Here is a 15,380-nt window from a genome sequence, read left to right as displayed (position 1 = left end):
TATTTCGATACGAGCGGCATAAAAATCATGTGTGAAGGATCACTGCTCAGATCCTGACAAGCCTTACCGAGTATCGATCCATCTGGCTCTGAAGACACTGTCACGTCACCTTTGCATTTAAGTGTTATCTTGTCATCGTCAAATGATCTAGCTGTCAGACCTGGAAGAAGCAAATACAGGTGATGTCGCTTCGTGTCGAACGCCCGGCTGTTTCCACAACAGCGTGCGCCAGTAGGCCGCCCGAATGCAAACTGCGCGCGGTATCGCGCCGCTGCTTTTCAAAAATAGCCGTATCGTATAATTACAGATGTGTACTGTTACACTGTCTCTGAAGCTGTGTCAGCAAATATATAATACTTTGGGTGCATTGCTCTGACACCATCAACACATTTGTATTTGACAGTTGATCCTGAAGTTCACCATGTGTCCAGCCAGTTTTCTCCTCATTTTTACCTTTTTCTCTGGTGTCATCCACTCCCTTAGGTAATTAAAAAGAAGACTCGCAATCAATGTTGTCAGAAGCGCAGTAGTGGCACAAACTAAGTGCAAATTGCTTCAAAATGGATTCTTTCTTTAGAGCCCATGTAACCGATAGTTAAAGGGTGGGAATCCTGGCTTGTGGTGAAAGGCCCCAAACTCCTTCCACCAAGGTGTGGTAACAGGGTGAAAATTTGAAAGCAGATTCAACCCCCTCCCTGCAAGTGCAGCACAGCGACAACCCACCAACTGTTCACCCGCAGCACTCATCTTCATGTTTTCTGTCACTCTGCGAATGTTCTCACCTCTGTTTTCAAATTTGGTCTAATCGGATTTCCATTATTTAGGGCGTACGCATCGGTCCTGATTCTTATAGACTCCAGCCGGCCGGGACGGTCGCGTACGCATCGGAGAGACAGCGTTCGGACGGCAGCCTCTCTCGTTCACACTTGTTGGAGTTCGCTGGCGAGGTGGTGATGAAGAAAGAGCATTTTGTGAATAAACGCTAATGAGATTTCCCTCGTTTTGTTTTTTGGCCGTTGACTTCGAAATGCCAGATTAAATTTTTTTCGCGCGCGTCATTTAAGTCTTCACCGTAATTGCTTGTGGCACGAATTAAACATTAATTGTGTACCAAAAAAAAAAAAAAAAAAAAAAAAAAAAGTGACAGGATCTTATTTGTCTATCAGCATCCAACACTGTCAGAGGTTTTCAAGGAATAAACTGGTTTTCACGTGTTTGTTTGCGACAGCGCAGATGTGAGTGGCAGAGTCATAAATCGTGTCACATTTATTTTTCCTTTCAACTTGGAACATGGTTCTCTTCCCAGTAGAATTCAGAACTGATCATTAACCTTTCCTTTAGTTTCTTCCCTTGCCTGGTCACATTTCCTCTCCATTTGGTTCCTGGCCCCATATGCCACTTTCCTATTTCCTGCCTGTAGACAGCAGGGAGTAGCTCTATTATCACCTTCCCAGAGCTGTCTTTGAATGTGAGAGGCAATTCCATTTCACCCAGCCATGGGGAGGAGGAGGACTTGGTGGAGGAGGAAAAGGAGAAAAAAAAGAACACCATAGAGTGCACAGATACTGCTTAAGGATTACATCTTGTATTTGAATCTGTGACGATTTCCTTTATATTCCCCTTTCAAAGATTTTAGAATGCGCTTTGCAGAAAAGATATTCGTGGAGTTCTTCCAATTCAAAGACGAGGTTAAACGCAGTGTATCGTGGTAAATCGTACACTTTATCCTCAACTCCTTTTGGAAGTCGTCTTTTGAAATATTAACAATCTTAAAGCAGCTAGATTACACTGCTGTGAATCTGTGCTAAACACATTGAAGATGTCTCTAATGCTTTCACTCTCAAGTGTGTTCCCTGCATTTCGCGGCATTTTACTCGAAGCCTGTGTTATTTTTGGGTTTCCCCGCGTCTTTTTCCAGCTTTTATCAGCGTCTTGTTCTTTGGAATGGTAGGGCTCTTGACAATATTGCTCCGGGATAAATTAAACATGAGTTACGTAGAGTGATAATCTGTGGGCCTCTCTTTTCACACTGCATTCCCAATGAGCTGTGTGTTGGCCTGGTGTTGTTGCCTGTGATTTTAATGAAGATTATTCTTGTAACATGACAGTTGCCTGCTTACTCCTATTCTACCTAAAAAAAAAAAAAAAAAATGTAAAAAAAAAAAAAACAGAAAAAAATTGAGATTCAAAATCAGAGTGTGGATTATGATTATAAATGCGACTATTTATGGACTAAATTGTGAATGCCAATAATCGTCTTTCTCTGCTTCTGAGCTGACTCTCATATTTCCTTTTACAGATAAGACATTAATTATTTTATCAGCTCAGCTATTGATCGGCACTCCAGCAGACCCAGTTGTCATGTGGTAATTGGACCCTATTTGCATCTTGTCGAAGCGCAGACTCCCTTCAAAAAAGCTGAGCAAAGCTGGAGAATCTGTTGTTCGGATTTAGGGTGATAGCGCATGAGAAGTCTCAGAGGATCTTTAAAGGAGTAAGTGCACACTTCATAGCATGACTACTCTTAAAATGGAACTGATGTTTTATAAATAATTTCCAGGTTACAAACATCAGCCTCACAATCACAGCAATTCAATGATATTCATTTGGCGTAAGTCAGTTTCATTTCTGTGCTCTTTTCATCGGAAATGGCTTAAAAAGGAGAGTTAGTTTGAATTTTTTATGCCGTGGGCTTACTGGGGACAGTGGCCATGTTCTTCACTTGCAGACGTCTGACAGTGCATGGCAGCAGAAATAACAAAATGGTCACAAACCCCAACTGCACTCCCCAGGTCACACAGACTATTTAAATATTAAAGAGACCAGCAACAGTCCAAACAGTTGATAACAGGTCAGTAGAAGGTGATAAAAGAAGTTCTTGGAGATACAGTTATCCCAACACTAACTTTGTAGCCTCCCCGTTTAATCAGACAAATTCTGCACGAGAGCATTTATCAACACAGGGACTGTTGAACCAGTGGGATAATATTATTAAGCTACCAAAATGGCTTGAGACAAAATTTACAAAGTCATGTTTTCCTCATTGGGTACAAGAATCGCCTTTCTTTCTCCCACTCTCTTTCTTGTTTATTGGTTTCATACCAAAAATTAGAGGTATGGATTCCTTCTTACACAGAATTTTACTTTTGTCTCCTTGATATGACATCAAATCATCAGAACTGTGAGACGCAGACATTGCTATTAATAAAGTTATCTATCTATCTATCTATCTATCTATCTATCTATCTATCTATCTATCTATCTATCTATCTATCTATCTATCTATCTATCTATCTATCTATCTCTCTATCTCTCTATCTATCACAGACATTGAACATGATGCATATAATCAACGATATAAACCGCCATTAAATAGAATAATAATGAGAGTGTGAAGATTACAAAATGTGAAAGGGGGCATTAAATGTCTTAACTTGATTTCTGTGTTTTCTTGGCGTAGTTTATAGTGAAGGGTTCTAATAAGACCACAAAGCAATAAAACCCGAAAATATAAGTCGTCCAACTTATTTTTCTCCTCTTTTTTTATCCTTATGTTTTCTTCTTTATTAATCTTATTCTTGACTAAGTCGTAGGGACCTGCAAAAAAGTTAAATGAGGTATCGCTTTATTCAGGAATAGACCGAACGAATTTGGGAATTTTAATAACCGCGAGACGGCTTTTGTTTTTTTCTTTACTTCAAATAAAGGATAGCATCGCAAAATAGACGCCCATTCGGGTGAGCAGTCCAAGCAGCGCAGGTTCAGGTATGGTGTATTTCCACTCGGCACCGCAATCACCTGTCCTGAGGTTAATTTGTTGTGAGCTTTGTGGTAAATAATCTTCGTTGGATCTGGTCTAACTGGGTGAGCCCTTAAAGGACATCAATAATGAGCAGGTGTAGGAGTGCACTTCTGCGTAGACGCGTGTCTCGGTGTGTCCAGGGAGGACTGCTAATAAGGGTTTAAAAGCCACAACTGTCCACTCCGCCCCTTAGCAGGCCTCCAGCTGTCATTTCTGTCACAGAGCATCCTGATACCCTTTGACAGAGCAGATCACCGGTGGCAGAAAACCACAGGGGGCAATAGTTATGTTAGCTCCGCGCAAAGCCCGACTTGATCAGATTAGTCATACACCTTAATTAAAGACGTGTAAAAGGAAAAATACAGATCGTCTCTTCTGATCAAAGAGCCAGAAAAAATGGGGGGAAATACTTCACTTTGATTTATTGATGGAAATTGCGATGTGACATCTGGCAAACAACATATAAATAACTTAAGGGCCATCTTAAATGCATTCCCATGAAATTTTCAGTGCCACTGTAATATAAGCCACTACCTGTCATGAATTCCAAATAACCTTGGCTCTATCCTCTTAGTTGAGCCCCGTGTGCCTCATTCCTTATTACTGGGCTGACAAGGAAATGTTTACCCATCCGACAAGAGACAAGCCATTTCATAGTCGGAAAAAGCAATTTCACCTGACTAGAGTAGCACACTATGTCCCCATATCCTTGCTGGCTATAATTTTGTTGTCATTTTCTGTGCTGTGATCATATCATTGAAGTGACAGTGCTGGGCATTAGGTAAAGTCCCTTAGCTGGTGCTCACTTTCAGGCTTTTTCTCTCCTTGTCATTCACATTGATTAGATTAGACCCAGGTGGCGAGCAGATTCCTTTGGCACAACAATAATATGAAAAAAAAAAAAGATGCCGCTCTTGCGCTCTTGTTTTATGCTCTAATGAAAATGCCTGATTTCAACAGTTCCTGTGAAAAATATATCATATTATTAGATTATTGGATCGTTGATGCATTCTCATTTGTGATTATTCAAATACGCTTCTATTTGATAGGACACCGTGGTTCTCGTTAAAATACCCAGCAAAATTGTAAGAATTTGTTTTTGAGAATTTTTCTTTTGAAATCAAGAAACAAATCGCCATTACCAAGCTCGCAGGAAGCCCCGGATCTGCTCAGCTGGTCAGCGGTGGGGTTTTGGCAAAGCAATAGGCAGCTATCCTAACCTGCTTCCCCAGGGGACGAGGCCGGCTGAAGACACAACAAATCTCTCCTCTCTCCTCCCCCCGAATGGTTATGTCCACTCGCTCTCTGAGCCAATAGAATGAGAGGACTGGCAGCAGAACACCTGGGATAACAAGCTGAGTTACTGCATGGGTGATTCAACAATTGGTTTGTTAAGGGGAGTGGGGGGTGGGGTGGGATAGGGGTGGGGGGTGGGGGGGCAAGCCTGTTTTGCTGATTAAAGATCAGTGATGGAAATGAACCATAATCCTGTAATGAGGCGAGCAGAGTGGCCTCTTCTGCTTGGGCACAGACAAGCCCATGCTTGCATGTTTCACAGGAATAGATTGCTGGACCCTACAGCCCTACTGTAATGACCCCTCTTGTTAGCTTCAGAGATTCAGTTCATTAGAGACCGGTAGAGGTACCCATCATGAGAAAGGCCCGAAGCAGTCACTCACAATCTTGTATGATTCAAAAGGTGCAACTAAGGGACACGGCTAGGGTGGGGGTGGAACTAAAATCGCGATTGAATTCTACAAAAACTAATCCAGTCAGGTGGAAACGATGAGTGATCCAGTCCGGGGAGCTGAGCAGCGTTGGCTCAGCACAAGGTGGACGTGTATTTAAATCCCAGAAGTCCTTCCTTTCACCCCTCTGTAGTTCTTCAACAGAAAGACATTAGGGACACAGAAATTATAAACGCTTTGTAAAAACCCAACAATTTTCTCTCTGTGAAATCAAGTTTCATGAAATACAACTGTTGAACTAAAAACTCCCTGGCTCTTGACATTGTGGACAAAAACTTGTTGTATAAATGTTAAAAGATAATACAGTAGGCGATCGTTGAGATATGCTTGACATTTTTCAGAGGAGTAAATAAGCAGTATTGACAAATCGGCCAACGCCGTTGTTTGTTCCCAAGGGAATTGGACTCCGTAAAAACATCATTTAAGAGTTATTGCGGATTATAATAGCATTTAAAATGTGTTTATTATGTGTTCATTTCACCTAATCTTACCTTACATGTCATTGCCTCTGGAAGTGTATTTATAGTTTTACATTGATTCATTATTTGTCAAATACATATTTAGACTGTTGACCGTATCTGCTTTTTGCAGATATGGGATCAAATGCAGGAGCAAAGTTGGTTTAAAATAATACGAAATTCTTTAGGGCAATTTTAAAATGTGAAGCATGTACTATGCAACATTACAGTGTTTGGAAGTTGTAAAGAATTATTATACGGCACAATATTGGTCCGTTGGCAACATGCAAATAAACAATTTGTGATATTCCTTGAAATTGTGTCAACACTCAGGTTTCCAACTATTTGTGACGCTCCCATAAACACCTTGTAAACACCGCAATGTCAAAAAGCATCCTATCTATTTAGATGCTTTGAGGCCTTACTAAAGATGTATTACTCACTCGCCAACGCTTGTAGAAAGGGACTTAATATGAATGATTACCTAATCATGTCATTTAAAAAGGCCTCAGTACCACCGAAGGTTATCTGTCTGGACACTGCCCTCCCTGAGCTGCGGCATGTGTTAAGGTGGTAATAAGCCTGTTAGGCCGGTGCGAAGATGCTGAGCGGCGCATAGACGAGGGACTAATTCAAAGAATCGTTTTATTTCGACATCGTCCCCACGAATTTCATTATCCCTGAGGCTGAGAGCGTCTGGCCGAATTGATGAAAATTTCATGGTCATGTGTGCTAATTTTGATCGAAATGGCGTCAACTGTTTCTTCGTCATTCGTGCTGGCAACAAATGCATTGTGAATCTGAATGGGCTATTTGAAATAATAACAGCAAAAGCGAAAGGATGAATAGCATTTTATCAAAATGATAAAAGAAGGCAATTCCACTGTCTTAAAATAAATCAATATGGTCACTCCTTCAAGCATGCAATGCTTTAAGACTGCCCTTTTTTTTTCTCACAACAACCTTTGTTATTAGTGCACTGGCTCATAACTTTAGACCATAAAATATTAAGCAGCGCAGGGACTCATAAACACATCTTCAGTGGGACGCCATGATTTCACGCCATCACAAACATTTTAAGGGCATCGGATGCGCTGCCTGTCATGGACTGTCATTTTTGGCGTGTTAATAATATATCCTGGTTTTCCTGGGTCTACATACTTTGGCACTCATAGCGCATAAATAGGTAAATAACGTAGATAAATAGGTAAATAACGCAGCCGCTGTGACGGTGGGGGCAAAACAAACCTCTTTGGCCATTGGCTATCCTTTTTGATTATTCTTTTTTTTTTCTTCAAAATGATAAAGTAAATGGCCTGAGCGCAATATGTTTGAGTCAAACGCGGGTTTATGTGACAATACAAACACATGACGTCGCTGACGGTGCGCACAGATTGTCCTAATTAAGAGCCGCCTAATTCAATTACAGCCGCGCCTGAGCCAATAGGAACGCTCGTTTCATTAACGGAGTCGGACGATGGGAAGAAAAGTCATCTGTGATTGCTGGACGGTGTCGAGCGCTTAATTTTTTGCAGCATTCGGCGCCTCGGCGTTTTTTTTTTTTTTTTTTACCGTCGTGCGAGTTTGGGGGCAGCGTGCACGGAAGCCCGCGATATAGGTCGGAGCTCATAGAAGCTCCACATCGCGCTATGCAAGTCGAGAATTGCGTGTCGCCCGCCAGTGATCTCTCCAAGAAATTTCTCAATGTGGCCAGTGGGTTTGTGAGCGCGGACGCGTCGGAGCTGTCGTCGCAGGACCATCCCATAATATCCACGAGTGACAACCTGGAGAGAAGTTCACCCCTGAACTCTGGGGAGATGACGAATCAGTCAGAGGCAGACAATTTCCCCGACTCCAAGGACGCATCGGGGGACGTGCAGAGGGGCAAACTCTCTCCTGATCTCCACGGAGTCTCTGACATCCGTCACAATTTCGATGGATCTGCAGGAGAAAGGTGCATCTTCTCCGCGTCCGCCCAGTCAGTCTCAGCAGCTCCCGGTGCCATGTTCCCCTACCCGAGCCAACACGGACCGACGCACCCGGCTTTCTCCATCGGGAGCCCCAGCCGCTACATGGCCCACCATCCGGTCATAGCCAACGGAGCCTACAACAGCCTCCTCACCAACACCTCGCCGCAGGGCTACCCGGCCGCCGGCTACCCGTACGCGCAACAGTACGGACACACGTACCAGGGAGGGGCTTTTTACCAGTTCTCCTCGGCGCAAGCCGGGCTGGTACCCGGGAAGGCGCAGGTGTATCTGTGCAACAGGGCCCTGTGGCTCAAGTTCCACCGCCACCAGACGGAGATGATCATCACCAAACAGGGCCGGTGAGTCTTGGGCCACTGCACGATTTCCTTTTTTTTTTTTTTTAAATATACGCTTTTGTTAATTAAATAAAAACAACAAAGCACCTTCGCTGCGTGTTTTCTCAATTTTACGCAACCTTTTTTTTTTTTAAATTCCCCCGATTGGTTTATCACCCCCCCCACCCCCCCTCCTCAACACACAGGCGAATGTTCCCGTTTTTAAGCTTCAACATCTCAGGCCTCGACCCGACCGCCCACTACAACATCTTCGTGGACGTGATCCTGGCGGATCCGAATCACTGGAGATTCCAGGGCGGCAAGTGGGTGCCGTGTGGGAAAGCCGACACAAATGTCATAGGTACTCGCGGAAAATAATGCCGATTTTTTTTTTCCCATTTAATTCCACGCTAATGAGTGATTTTAAAAACGAAAAAGCCGTCTTAATATATATTTTCCGCTTTATTTAAAAATGGCAGGTAATAGAGTTTACATGCACCCGGACTCGCCGAACACCGGTGCGCACTGGATGCGCCAGGAGATCTCGTTTGGAAAACTGAAACTGACGAACAACAAGGGAGCGTCGAACAACACCGGGCAGGTAGGGAAGCAGACAGAGAATTCGGGATCATTCTGGCACAGCAAAACCGTTTCCATCTTAATTCTTGACCGCTCTTGAGAAGACCTAGGTCCACGCTTTTTGCGCAGCCGTCTGACTCTGTGACCCGCTCCAGATGGTGGTCCTGCAGTCCCTCCACAAGTACCAGCCCCGGCTCCACGTGGTGGAGGTGAACGAGGACGGGACGGAGGACAGCAGCCAGCCGGGCCGGGTCCAGACCTTCACCTTCACCGAGACGCAGTTCATCGCCGTCACGGCCTACCAGAACACCGACGTACGACCTGCACACCGCACACACACGCATATCCGACACCGCCTCGGGAGTTTGGGGGTTTACCAGCAACGTTTTCAGCGGTTTCTTATTTATTTTTATTTTGCACACTTCTTTCTGACCGGAAATAACGCGGTATTATGGGATTATACGGGATCGAAGAGGTTCACGTTTTGCAATTCCTGTCTTAATTTTCAACAAACGCAAACACAATTTCTGCTTTTTTTTAATTACAAAAATATTCCTAAAAATCTAACCATTCATGCGCTGTGTATATTTTTTACGACTTCCCATCAGATCACGCAGCTGAAAATCGACCACAATCCGTTCGCCAAAGGATTTCGGGACAACTATGACACGTAAGGCAGCCCTCTCCCTCCGATGCTGTAATAACTTTATGTTAATATTGTGTGTGTGTGTGTATTTTTTCTTGAATATGTACAACGAATTATCATCGTACACTATTATTCACTGAACACCGACCAAGCCTATTTTGAAATGAAATAAACACACACACACAGACACACACACACACACACACACACACAAACGTATAACTTGCTTGCATAATGACCGAAAAATAAACATCTGGAAGTTGGATTTCTTTTGACACCAACGCACTTGAATTGAAATCTGTGTGTGTGTGTGTGTGTGTGTGCCCGCTCGTTCCAATAACGACAAAGATTCTAACATTAAACTGAAAAAAAATAAATAAATGAATAAAATCAGACCCAAATAAACTGATCAAAGCAAATATTTAACGCGGCTGTTACTCCCCTTCACTCCTGTGTGTGTGTGTGTGTGTGTGTGTGTGAACCTGCAGGTTTGCATCATTTAGAGCCACTTTCCACGCAAAAATTAGGTTCCCCGCTCAATGCAGAAACGCACGTTTGTCTACATTTCTTGGATTATCCGTGCATTTTTCTGTCCATTGATTGTTTTTTTTTTTTAATGCGCCCCCCCACCCCCACCCCAGTGTCTACACAGGCTGCGACATCGACCGTCTAACTCCATCACCGGGTGACTCTCCGCGTTCACAGATCGTGCCGGGTGCGAGATACGCCATGCACAGCTCCTTCCTGCAGGACCAATTTGTCAGCACTTATGCCAAATCTCGCTTCCATGCTGGCGTGGGGACTGGTCCTGGCACGGAGCGCAGCGTCCCACTCGGCAACAGCTTGCTCTCCCCGCAGCAAAGCGAGGAGCCCACTGTTGCCTCCCCCCCGCAGCGATGGTTTGTCACCCCTGCCAACAACCGACTGGACTTCGCAGCCTCGGCATACGAGGCCGCGGATTTCGCCGGTAACGCGGCCACCTTGCTGTCCTACGCGGCGGCCGGAGTGAAGGCTCTCCCCCTGCCGGCTGCGGGCTGCTCCAACCGGCCTCTTGGCTATTACGCAGACCCGTCCGGCTGGGGAGGACGCACGCCGCCGCAGTACTGCGGCGTGAACGGCAAAGCCGGCCCGGTGTTTTCCTGCTGGCCCACAAACTCTCTCGGCGGCCGGGCGGCCACCAACTGTCTGGCGGAGGACGGGGGGGACTCCATCCCGACGGAGAGGTCGCCGATCGGGTCGGAGGAGGCCAAAGTCAAGGACATGACGTCGGAGTCGAGCTGGATAGAGACGCCCTCCTCCATCAAGTCTATCGACTCCAGCGACTCCGGGATCTTTGAACAGGTCAAGCGGAGGCGGATCTCGCCGTCCGCGACGCCGGTACCGGAGACCGTGTCCCCGTTAAAGTCGGAGCTGCTGCCGCAGAGAGAGTGCGAGAAGGCGTGCACGAAGGACATCGGATTTTACAGTTTCTACCCCCACAGTTAAAACATAACCGCTTTCTATCTATCTATCTATCTATCTATCTATCTATCTATCTATCTATCTATCTATCTATCTATCTATCTATCTATCTATCATGGACATTTTAAGACGGAATTATCAGCTGCACAGTGAAAATGGCCAAAGTGTAAATCCTCCACTGAGACTCGGTTCGTGTTTTTTTTTCTTTTTGCGCGCAGGAAAACTGTATAGAACATGTTGTATAGACTCATTTCCTGTGGTAGTGATTGGATGTAAACTTACAAATAAATAAGGAAAGACAGAAAATAGATGAAAAAAAAAATCAGTTCTTAGTAGTGATGAAGATGCAAGCCCTCCTCTGTTCTGTAGCCAAAAGTGTTAGTAAAATATGTATATTGGAGAGAAAAATGTACATGAAATGTTCTTGTGTAGCAGATACTGGCATAATAATGTTTGTCAGTGGAGGAAAAAAAAACATGTATTTTGTATTTTATCAAAATTGTAGGCTACCATAATATTGTTGCGTTCAGGGTCCCTTCATGAAACCTGTGGTAACAGAAGTACTGAATGTTGGTACCGTAGGCTTTTTATTTAATTTCATTTATTTCCGCCCGTTATTTTTCACAGCCTGTGTGCTATTGTGAATATATATCTGTTTCTGTTGTACTGTCTTTGAAACATAATAAATGATGTTATTATCAGGATACCCAAGATTATTAGCATCATTATTTTAATTGAATTATTTTAATCCGCCTTAAATAATTAGACAAATCGTCTCGTTGCAAATTATTCCGGATGACTTTTACTTTTGAGAACGCATCATGCCGTTTTTTTATTTTATTTTTTTAATCAAACACAACAGTTTAATCTAAAGGTCCAAGCGTAAATGAAAGTAAAGAGGACGCTCAGGCCCCACGCAAATCTGTCGCCCCACGGAATACTCAGACACTCGGCCAAAGAGCGGATGGGAAATAAAATCAGTGTAATAGGGAAAGAAACAACAACAAACAACTAAATAAATCCCGTAGCAACCGGTGAAGAGAATAGCCCCTCATGGTATTTCAGTTTCAAGATATTTTACATCACTTGCAATAATCCTGGTATTATCCAATTAAAAATAAAACATCGTATTACCCTCTGAGCAGCCTTATTAATGTTGCCTTATTCAGTCATTCATTACAATAATATCTTCTCCAAATTCATGAAACCAAGGAGAGCCATATTTGCTTTCCCATCAGCGGTAATTATCGAACAGTTGCGATGTAAATCAGGAGGTTTATATCTGGCATGGGGTGTATATAGCAGTAAATTCTTGATCGGGCGGGATTAAATTGCACAATTGCAGAAAAGACTTAAGCGGTTTAGTAAAATCTAAAACGTTGATAGAAATATGCAATAAAATGCCAAATAATATTTGCATAATATTGCAGAAGGCCTGGTGGAATTTCGGTGGGGAGAAGTGTGTGTGTGAGCAGTGTGTCGGTGAGAAGGCCTTCCCGGGGAAAGCCAGCAGATGGCGGTAGCTGATCATTCTGCCCTGGGAGTCCCGAGGACGAGGAGCTCCGCAGCTTCTTGACTTTCGTAAAAATTGTTGCCAATTTTTAGGTAACCTCTAACTGAATTTTTGGGATGACTTCGGCTATTTTCTTTGCAGGTGACGTCTTTCTACTTTCTTATTATATCTTGTGATTTCTTGGTGATTTTTTTCCTTTAATTTTAATGCCATTTCTTAATAATCTTCCAGCTCTTTTTGTCAAGTTTCACAGGGAACTTGAGGTGATTACTCAAAATTAGTCAGCTGAAAATTACTGGGAAAAATATGAGCTTGAGTAGTCATTGCATTTACGTATTGACCAAAAGTCTTGTTGCCAGTTGAAAAAAAAAATCTTGAAACAATTTTAGACGGAATAGAGTATTTTACATTACATTACATTTGGCAGACGCTTTTATCCAAAGCGACTTACAATAGAATTATTTCTAAAGTGTTTTTTTTTTTTTTTAATTGAGTTTATAAAAATGATCTCCAAACAGGGTCCAGTCTTTTACTTTTTAAATCTCTGATATGGAGTAGACACAGGTGTTGTTGTGATGGTTGGTCCCCTCGAAAAGTACTGAGATACAGCTCATGTTTGCACCTCTTAATTACAGTAAATATACATCCTTTTACACCTACAATGCTCATACACTCTCGGAGAGATGTGATCTTTATTTAGCCACCGATATTCTGAGCTATATGAGAAGTATAGTGAACTTGAGTCCGGTCCACATGAATTATAATCTACACCAGATGGCGATTCAACAATTAATGAAGGAATTTGTTCAGTCTGACAAAAATGTTTTCAGAGGCTTCCCCAGGCACCCAACTCTTCCTGACCGTGTTTATTATAGAAACTAGCTAAAAGTACTAGTAAAACTAACGCCTCTCCCTCAGATAGTTGGATTTGCCACAAGAGTCACCATCATTGGTGCCATTATGCAAATTAGATTTGAAACGATCTAATTTGAGAAATAACAATGGAAGATAATGAGCATAAATTGAGTCTGAGAAAAGTTAGACAAAGAGACACTGTAATACAGACGGCGTGGATGGAGGTAAAAGTGAAGCTGAACATTTAAAACATCAATTAAAGCAGTTTTGAGTTAGTTAGCAGCCTAGATTGTCCGTGTATTTTAGATATGTTAACGGCTATTTTGAGTTTCACCATGAAGTTTTTACTTCTGTGTCATACTATCTCTTCCTTTACTTGTTTCTGATTATCTGACTTACCCCCATGTTGTTTCCACCTCTCAGTCCCTATCACATTTTCTACCTGGTCCGACTGATCAGCATCGTTGCTCACATCAGAGTCTCTTATATGATTTATCAACTGGTATTTTAGTAATATGTTTTGCAGCTTACTATGTCGACGCCTCTGTTTTTAATCATTATATGCCCTTTGACTGATTACTTGCTTTAATTTTTTTATTCATTATTGTGTGTTGACCTTGTGTGATTAGTTAAGTGGGTTTTTCTTTATTTCTAACTTCAACTATCATCTATGCTTCAATTCTTGTTTTGGCTTTGCTGCAGAAACTGAAAATCTTTCATCCCTGCCTGCTGTATTTGGGCCCAACCGCCACTTGACATAGGGATTTTTAATCGGCCATGTTGGCCTGAGTGGTTAACCGACTGTCAGTTCAGAGTAACTGAGATAAAGAGAGTGCAAAGGAAGAAGAGAGGAAGATAAAAATGAAAATTGCAGATACTTTCCAGTTCAGACTGACCAGTTATTTGCTACACAGCTGTGTGCACATTTGCACGTCACTCAAAAAATCCATTCATTCAATTCTCTGTCATTTCTGATCTCTTTGAGAAACCTCATTAGTTGGTGAATTTGTTAGCATGAAGCAGCTAACTTGCGGTCTATATCCATCAATAAAATTGCTAATGATAAATGTGAAGGTCTTTTTTTTTGCACAGCAGAAAATAGTTGGGCCTTTACATCATCCACAAGGTACTGCAGTCCTAGCATGGAACAATGTTCATTTGTTCATTACACTGAAAGAAATGCAAGACAAACAAACAAAGCATAAATGACAACTTGATATGTGACTGACATGGTATTTGCAGACCAAAAAGGCAGTTTGAGAACAAACAGGCCAAGGGTGTCAAACTCCTTTTTCACGGCCACATCAGCATAATGGTTGCCCTCAAAGTGCCACATGTGACGGTAACAGTATAAATGCAATGTAAAATAAATGTAACTACTCCTTATTACTCATTCAAATTCAAAATGTTACATATGCATCTTTCTTGAGACAGCCTTCCATCTACATTAACCTTTCTTTTCCTGGACATTTGGGATCATTTGTACCTCTCAATTCCACTTGTAGAAAATCGCACTGATGTGGACACACTGCAATCTAATGGCGGGATATTGTCACTTCGCGGGTAACATGATCAGCATGTATGGTGGAAAATGTAGTTGATGGTTAATGCACACGTTTGACTTATTTAAGACAATCAGACCTTTTAAGACGTTCCTGTGGGTCACAAAAAATGACATGGCGGGCCACATACGGCCCGCGTGCCTTGAGTTTGACACATGTCGTATAGGCTGTCGGTTCTTTGTCGATGTGACCTAAATGTATCCTTCTGTCTTTCCTCGAGTTTGACAACTATGTACAGTGCTAAAAAAAAACAAAACAAAACAAGGGGAACACCTTAACGACACAATGTAACTCCAAGTAAATCACACTTCTGTGAAATCTAACTGTCCCCTTGGGAAGCAACACCGATTCATTTTGACTTGGTTTAAGGACATTACATCAAAGTGGGATCAGCACGTAGAGTGTTTGATTTTTTTTTTTTGATTTCCATTGATAATTTTTATGTGTTTTT

At 42.5% G+C, this 15,380-nt stretch overlaps 1 protein-coding gene across 1 annotated transcript; it reads left to right on the top strand.

Moving 5' to 3' along the window:
• Positions 1-7,657: 7,657 nt before the first annotated feature.
• On the top strand, positions 7,658-11,703 carry tbr1b (T-box brain transcription factor 1b). The gene is made up of 6 exons (XM_086145819.1): positions 7,658-8,337; positions 8,520-8,674; positions 8,793-8,914; positions 9,048-9,206; positions 9,501-9,562; positions 10,180-11,703. The coding sequence occupies exons 1-6, from the start codon at positions 7,658-7,660 to the stop codon at positions 11,021-11,023; spliced, it is 2,022 nt and encodes a 673-aa protein (XP_086001945.1). The 3' UTR covers positions 11,024-11,703.
• Positions 11,704-15,380: the final 3,677 nt, after the last annotated feature.

Source organism: Fistularia commersonii, chromosome 4, assembly GCF_037954325.1.
Source record: "Fistularia commersonii isolate RoL2024-O1a breed Wild chromosome 4, RoL_Fcom_v1.0, whole genome shotgun sequence".
Taxonomy (NCBI): Eukaryota; Metazoa; Chordata; class Actinopteri; order Syngnathiformes; family Fistulariidae; genus Fistularia; species Fistularia commersonii.
The sequence above is the reverse complement of the archived record's forward strand: the minus strand, read 5'-3'. Positions and strand labels throughout refer to the sequence as shown.